Source organism: Varroa jacobsoni, unplaced genomic scaffold, assembly GCF_002532875.2.
Source record: "Varroa jacobsoni isolate VJ856 unplaced genomic scaffold, vjacob_1.0 scaffold_1154, whole genome shotgun sequence".
Taxonomy (NCBI): Eukaryota; Metazoa; Arthropoda; class Arachnida; order Mesostigmata; family Varroidae; genus Varroa; species Varroa jacobsoni.
Genome location: NW_019214056.1, coordinates 39648 through 47167, shown reverse-complemented (window position 1 = coordinate 47167; position 7520 = coordinate 39648). Strand labels below are relative to the sequence as shown.

The window sequence follows — 7520 nt, the reverse complement described above, 5'->3', positions numbered from 1 at the left end:
TTTTTAGAAAGCTAATGTAATGTGCCTGGCATAAAAGAGACTTATTTGCCTCAAAACGATATGTAATGGAGGAAATGCGGTAACTATCATTTCGATGTTGAACGAGGCCTACAGGTAGCGCGCTCAGCCTTTTATAAGATTGCCTGCATGTTTCGACTCAGAGTTTTGAATAAGACAGTCTGAATAATCATGATGACTTGATGCTTAACAGAAATATACAACAAAAAAATGATATGTCTCTATTTAATCTGTTACGAGTTTTTTGTGCGATTTTCCGTAGTTGCTGTCGACAAACAAAAGTGCTGAAAGAACACATCGTTAATTGTGGAGATTGGTCGATACAACTATGTCCATTGCAATTAGGAAGCTATTGAGATTCTACGAGCGGAGAAAAGTCGCCAGTTTTTTGATATCTTATAACATCGTCTGCGTTGTGTTGAAGAACATTGAAGTAGGTTTTTAGATTAGTTTTAGTACAGGTGCTGTCTACTTAGCAATTAGTAGGAAAGACTGCGGCGTACAAACAAACCCCTGCCAATTATGGGTTCTTATTGACATATCTGGTAATGACTAACGTGTCAAGACAGCCGTCGATTGTCATTCAGGGTTCCGAAAAAGTAATTTCTAGGCTGCTCATTTATGCCATTGGGATACCAGGTACGACTATCACTCTAGGAATAACATTTGAAAGGTGTATTATAATAAATCTATACGGAGAATCGGAAGGGGCCATCGTGGCAAAGTTTTGCTTGAAGCTTTGCAATAGAACATTTCTATGGTGTGTATATCAACGAAAAGAAAGCAACAATCAGGGTGACACAGCCTCGTTCCATTTGTCGAGGCAACACTAAATATCAACACACTTTACACTTATTACAGAACGAAAGTAGGGAAAAATGGCTATAGGATTTTGACCTGCCAAAACGCTTTGCCGAATAATGATAGGAATGAGCTCCGACCAGTGCCGTGTAACGAACATTCAGAGTGACGACAACACGTAGCAGCTATAGAAATTACTGCATAAGACTTATTCAAATTATTATACAAATTGTAGAAAGTCATTTGCGAAACAGAGAGAGGCATGGCTGTGGTGTATCAACAAACAACGGAGAGATTGGCCGTCGTCTATTCGTTATATATATGGGTACGACGAGGTTGGTAAAAGTCGACCAACAGAAAGGTCTCTGTTCGGTTAGAATGAGTCCGGAAAATGTGCCGAAGATGGTTAAGCGGTAGTGCATGTATATTTCAAATGGATTCATCGATTTCATACTACTATGAAATAATGAAATGTCCCTATTATCAATTTGTATAGATAGATATTGATTTTGTATGAACCACTAGGTCTGATTCGTTGATAGCACTCATTGGTGACGCGAAAATTCATTGACAAAAATATGCATCACCAACAAGGCAAATAAAGATATAAATAAATAGGGGTCAAGTGCTAGAGTAGCGAGTGGTTATCGTTTTGTCTAAATAAATCTAGAGTTTCCCACATCTGCTGGGAAAGAACAGAATGATGAAAAACGTGGCCACATAAGAAAGACCGACAGGCGGCTTAGGATACTGACGGTTTCTTTATTTAATCAATAAACGTCGCAATCAATCCAGCCTCATCCGAAATGAAACTGCGTTTCTCTTTGAAAACGAAATGATGCAGAGGGACGAGACACGCGAGCATGTCGGACCTTTCTTGTTCCGGATGTAAAAATTGGCCATTGGGTGAGTGTAGCGGAAACGATAGATCAAAGAAAAGTAAATTTTTGAGACCAAAAAGAAGAATATATAGTAAAACACTCTACGACGTATGGTACGTACTTATTTGCGAGGATCGCCGTCGAAGAGTGACGATTCAGATGAATGTAACTTCGTTTACACCGGGTATTACGTATATATATAATCATAAGTGAATGTTTGCGTGATGAATGGAAAACTAAAACATGGCTATTTACAAAACGACGAACCCCGGTTGCGCCTGCTTCGGACGTTAAACGAGTAACAGTAATAATAACGTCTGGTTAAGTATATCTCATTTTGTTCTTTCTGTCATATTTCCGGCATTCGCACATGTAATAACAATTACTATTATGAATAAATTGTTTATTTATGAGTTTGAATATTAAGACCAAACTATTCCGTTTACGGCTCGTCGGTACAATGAACCTTTAATGTTAGACTTGTCGACACTGCTTGTGTATCTACTTCTCGTGCACCCGATTAAAATGGCTGATTCTTATGTGTTTTTATAATTAAACGTAGATTCTCAATGGTGTTTCAATGGCAATGTGATAACGTTTAGATAAGTGGACTTCGTGAAGAATAATATTAGTAATAGTCATATTGTTTGGTAGCGGTAGTGGTTTATTGCTAAGGTTTCGGTGGAAAAGCTGATTGAAAATAGTTACGAGTCCAAACTGAAAAATTAACGGTGAATACTCGACCATTGCCGGTTGATATGAATGTAATTTATGTGCTTTATCTTTTGTTTTCTATTTTTAATAGTTACCTATTGAAGTGTGAACCAATTTTGGATTCTCACTTAAAAGTATTTTTTTGTAATATTAAAGGATAAACAGCAGATATAATGTTCGAGAATTGTTAGATTCGTCATTAAGGCACGTCATAGAATACCGGTCAATTAATTGCGGGTTGCTTAGTTTCCGAGATTCGTGTCAGCTAATTACACCGTACAAAGTTGTGTAAAGTTCTCAGGGAATATGAAAAGCTCACGCCGATAAAATCGAGGTCGTCCATCTGTGTCTACCATTAAACTCGTGCAAACCTCGCAAAACGGTGCCTAAAGTGAGAGGAGCCGCCTTGGTTTCAACCTGTGCAAGGCATCGTGAGCAAAGCATGTCTGCCTAGGATTGTTTCGACAACCGGGTACTGCATTTGAAATTGGTCGTCATGGAAACAACGCGCGGCAACGACGATTGTGGTGTCGAACATCGTATGATCTTTGTTTTACTACGAAATGTCGCATATTATATAACACGATTCTAATTATTACTAATATAACAAACTAAAGTAAATTAAAGGTGACAGAAGAAATTACCAAAGTGTTGTGTCCTAAGTTGAAAAACGCTGTGTAGCGACTACGTTTGTGTTTGTATAGAGGCTGATCAGAGTGTGTCACCAAAAAAACTGTGTGCATTTTGGTCAATGTAAAGGACACAGAACAGTACATATAGTGAGAGGTTCTTCAATACCTTAAATTCATCAAAGGGAACGATATCGTTGAATTCAAAGCCAACATGTTTTGCCTTCGAAAGCAATAACAATCCTCGACTTTCTTGCGATGTTTATGGGAGAAACGATTAAGCCTTGTACGAGCAGAGATCGTTCAATTCGGCAAACTACTGCGATGATCCCCGGTAATATGTATTAATTAAAACGTTATCGGGCTGTGGTACGCACTTTAATTACTATTAGGAGCCGTACACACATACAAACAAAGCTTATACTGACTTAATGCTAACATGAGAAAAGCGTTACCTTAGACACGTAACATGTGACAGGCGCCGACAATCTTTATTTTGCTTCGCTAAGATAAATGCACATTCGCATATTTTTCTAATCGATGAAGCCCCTAGAGAGTACTCCGCATCCCCACATAGATGCACCCCGTGTAAGATACGTTCTGTACAAGATCTAGACAACTTTTAATATTTACCAGAGATTAAATGTTGAACGCGCTAAAAATCCCGTTGAAGGTCTAAACAAAAGGAGAAACTGCAATCAATAACATGATGTAGGATGTTATAACTATATATATATATATATATGTGTATGCGTGTGTTTAAATAAAGTGAATGATGTACTTAGATTTTATGTTCTTATTCTAAATAAAATTACTGCCTTTACGCCAAATTGTCAGTCAAAAATAATTTAAAAAAATTCATTTAAAAAAAAAGTTACAGATATCGAGGCTGTGAAACGGTAGAATTGCATTTATTATGATATTCTAGGAAGCGTTTCAAATGTTCAGCGGGTGCGTTAAAGGATCAATCGAGACATCTGAGAGACTAGAAATAGGTCTATTTTAAGTGATGAATTTAGAGTTTGTTTTGCATTTCTATTTTTCTCTATAATCCAAATAAATATGAGATCCTTTTGATTCAAAACTTGACCTTTCTTCTGTCTGTTTTCACTCAGTCTGTTGTTAATCGCAGGGTCTGTCCGCGTTGTCAGCAACCGCAGCTATCTAGGAGATGGTCAAATCATGGACTGATGCAAAGTGCTCGTGTCCTGACAGGATTAATATTCGCAGATGCTGGAAATCTCCGTTAATTTCTGAAACAGTCGTTTTCTGTAAATTTCCAGCCGGAATCTCTGTGAACGAAAAATTTCAAAAGGAACAAACTCGTTTAGATTGCTCTCTATCGTGTCTAACTTAGTTCCAGTTCAACGCATATTTTTACATTCTGAAATTTTTTCAATCGCTCCGCACGGATAATTTATAAGTTTATTGTGCTGCAGGAAATTCATTTGGTGAGGATTGTGCCTGATCCTCATAAAACGGGTAAAAGCGAGAGAGGTGACATATGGACATATATGCCTGTTCCTGGATTCTCAAATGTGATGAAACCTAAACGACGCTAATTATTAAGATGCAGGGGTAGAAGATCAAATAACTTAGTAATTAACTAGGCTGTTAATCACGAAATGGCTGATTTTTCGTTTGATAAATAGTTAAGATTTCGTTTCTAACTTTTTCTCTCGATTTCAAAGTTTTGTCCTGAGTTAGGACCACACATGCAGGAATTTCAGGCGTCAAAAAACACTATTTTGTTGACTGTTGACTTGTAAATCACCTTGTTGTGTAATCTCCTCGAAGTTTCTTGGCTCGCTTTCGGCAGTGGCCTCAATTCTCAGTTCCTTTACTGCAATGGTAAGAATTACGGTGCATTAGTAATGTACAGGTTTGGGATAAATTAAAATACATTTAGTCCTGTAAGGTTGCTTTTAGGCTGAATTACATTTGGCCGGTTTATATCAGTAGATCGATAAATCTTCGACAACAAATAATGGCGCGTTAGAGAGTCTGCTGTCAGCGAACTATCGTTTCGTTTCGTCTCCATAACATTTAACCTGTGTGAGTGACTAAATCAGGCCTTAGTTATGGTGTTTGTACTACCATATCATAGACAATCATATATTTTTCGTTCTGTTCGAATCAAGGGCTGTGCGATCTATTCGTCTATGATGGTAACAGATCGCAGATGATCAACAGGTCTCATCGACAAGACAATAGGACTACTAAGTCCCTTTTGCATTTTCCTTTAGAACTTCATCAATAAAGGGCTAATAACTACACTCGATTCGCTGCGACTACGATTAGAACAAATGGATCGGACCCCCACTAGTGTTTTTATAAACGCATCGATTTTAGGAGCTGAAAGCATAGCCCTTTACTTCGTTAGCTTCCGCGCTGGATAGATGTTCGCTCGGCGAACATTAACAGGGTTGCACGACTTTCAGAATCCCCAGGCACTTCTGGGCCTATGTGTCAATAGCACTCTCCTCATCTGTAACAACTTCGTTACACCTGTCTGGACGAAATATCTACATCGCAATACTTATTGCTGATTATTCTAGACTAGGTGGAGTATGGAGAACATCGTACATACATGTTTCGATTCTGTTGTAGAGGGCATAATGAGGTAATAGGCGGAAACGGGGGCCTCGGGAGTATGTGGTATCGCATTATCCTAAGCTAACTATGCTCAGGCTTTTATTCGAAGTGACTATGGTTTTTATGAAAACGTGCCGCGAAACAGCGTGTATTCCACATGCGATCCATCTGTTGGATACGTGTGTTCGCAGACGTACCGTTGCATGAAAAAAATTCGAGGCTTTTAATGAAGCTTGGCTGTTTGAGACTCACAACGAACGATTGAGGGTAAGTGCCGGTGGTCGTCCAGAATACAGCGCCTGTGCTAATACATTATTTAATGAAACAGCAGTAAGTATACAGAAGCCACTGAACTCTTATATGACATGAGGTCGTAAATCAATAAACTAATTATTACGTTGATTAATGGCCTTATCGTTTTTTAAAATCTGTTGTTAATAGCTTCAACAATTAAAGACGGGCAATTTCAATGAAGTATAGAAGACAAGCTGTGAGCAAAACTTTAATTGTGTTCACATGTACAACACAAGCTAGCTGAAGACCGACCAGCTTAGTATAACATTTGTATAATCATGTTACGGACTAACCTGTTCGAAATGTTTTCTGACGGATGGGAGCTATCATAACTCGAAACCATGGTCACGCTGAAGTCCAACGTCATTATTACTAACAAGCAGAAGCAACAAGCGCTTTGGAAATATCACAGTTTCCCAGCGCGGATATAAGAACTTTTACAGAACTCGCCGAAAGCCGAACTTTCCACAGCATAGGAGTAAGTACGTTCTATACGCAAAGCAGTTGCGTTCCCATGACAACTGGATGCGATGCGCGTTAATACCTGCAGTGGCGCCCCCTTCCCCAGTGGGGCGCGAGTCGACTCGCTGATTCTACCTAGAGCATATTGGGCATCCACAGGTACATACGATAGAAGTAAGCTGAATTGGTAAAGACATAGCGCATTTAGTGCTCATAGTAGTATAGCAAATAAATGTAGAGAGAGCGTAACAAAAGTTACACTAGTACTTGGAGAGAATCTTGCGCGCGGGATAGAGCTTCAAAAGAAACACACGCGGTAAACAGCGACGTTTGGGTAGGTTAAATTAGTTTGTAATAATTGGTTATATAAGCTCGATGCTTCCGAGATTTTCCGTAAGCGAAAAAGCTATACCGAACTTAGCAAATTGTAACAATATAACTGGAAATTAGTATATCTGTATATTAATATATGTAATACGTCGTTTAGTCTGACGCGCGACATAGTGAACTCTACTTTATAATTGATGGGTTTGGATCGACGGTCCTGTAGTGAATAGTACCTGCATTAGGTCACCAAAGATTCACGGTAAATTTTTGCGGCTAGACTTTCGCTTCGGAGTGTGCGAAACTCTAGGGCCGGCAGAACTTTGTGGTTCGCAGGCATCCTATCCGCCAATGGTGACTCTCTGCGGTTACCATAGAGAATCAATTTTTAATGACGTTTGGCGCATGAATGTATCACTGTTCTAGTGTGAAAGCAAAGGAGAACAAGGATTTTTGTGGCTCTGCTTAAATAGCTAAATTCATTCGGTACCTATTCGGCTTTTTTTTTTTTCGTTTTTTATTTTGACCGCAGCGACTAGGTGTGGCATAAAGCGTTGATTACTAGAAGCATTGATGCTCGTAGCAGCTGACCCTTTAGTGAGTAGGTGTTGTGGGGCGAGCTGTCTCCAGCGGCTCCGGAGCTTCAAAATGGAATTCATATTTGTAAACTTTTCGAATTTTCCTTTTTCCATGGTTCACTGCGAGCCGTCTGCTCAGAATCCGAGTAACGATACTCGAATGAACGATCTCAGAGCGCAAGTTCAACTCGAATGAAAAAAAGTGTTATGAAGTGTCGCGTTGT

General features: G+C 39.1%; 1 protein-coding gene across 2 annotated transcripts; it reads right to left on the bottom strand.

Annotated features, from left to right (window-relative positions):
• Positions 1-3928: 3928 nt before the first annotated feature.
• LOC111267164 (intraflagellar transport protein 25 homolog) lies at positions 3929-6500 on the bottom strand. 2 transcript variants are annotated; one of them, XM_086971215.1, is made up of 4 exons: positions 6226-6500; positions 5836-5937; positions 4818-4886; positions 3929-4335 (listed from the first exon to the last, which is right to left on the bottom strand). In XM_086971215.1, exons 1-4 carry the CDS (start codon positions 6260-6262, stop codon positions 4208-4210), a joined length of 336 nt encoding a protein of 111 aa, XP_086827341.1. In that variant the 5' UTR covers positions 6263-6500; the 3' UTR covers positions 3929-4207. The 2 variants fall into 2 exon arrangements, with proteins under 2 accessions (XP_086827341.1, XP_022700960.1); XM_022845225.2 differs by having other exon boundaries at positions 5836-5942; positions 6226-6498.
• Between the last annotated feature and the right edge of the window lie 1020 nt (positions 6501-7520).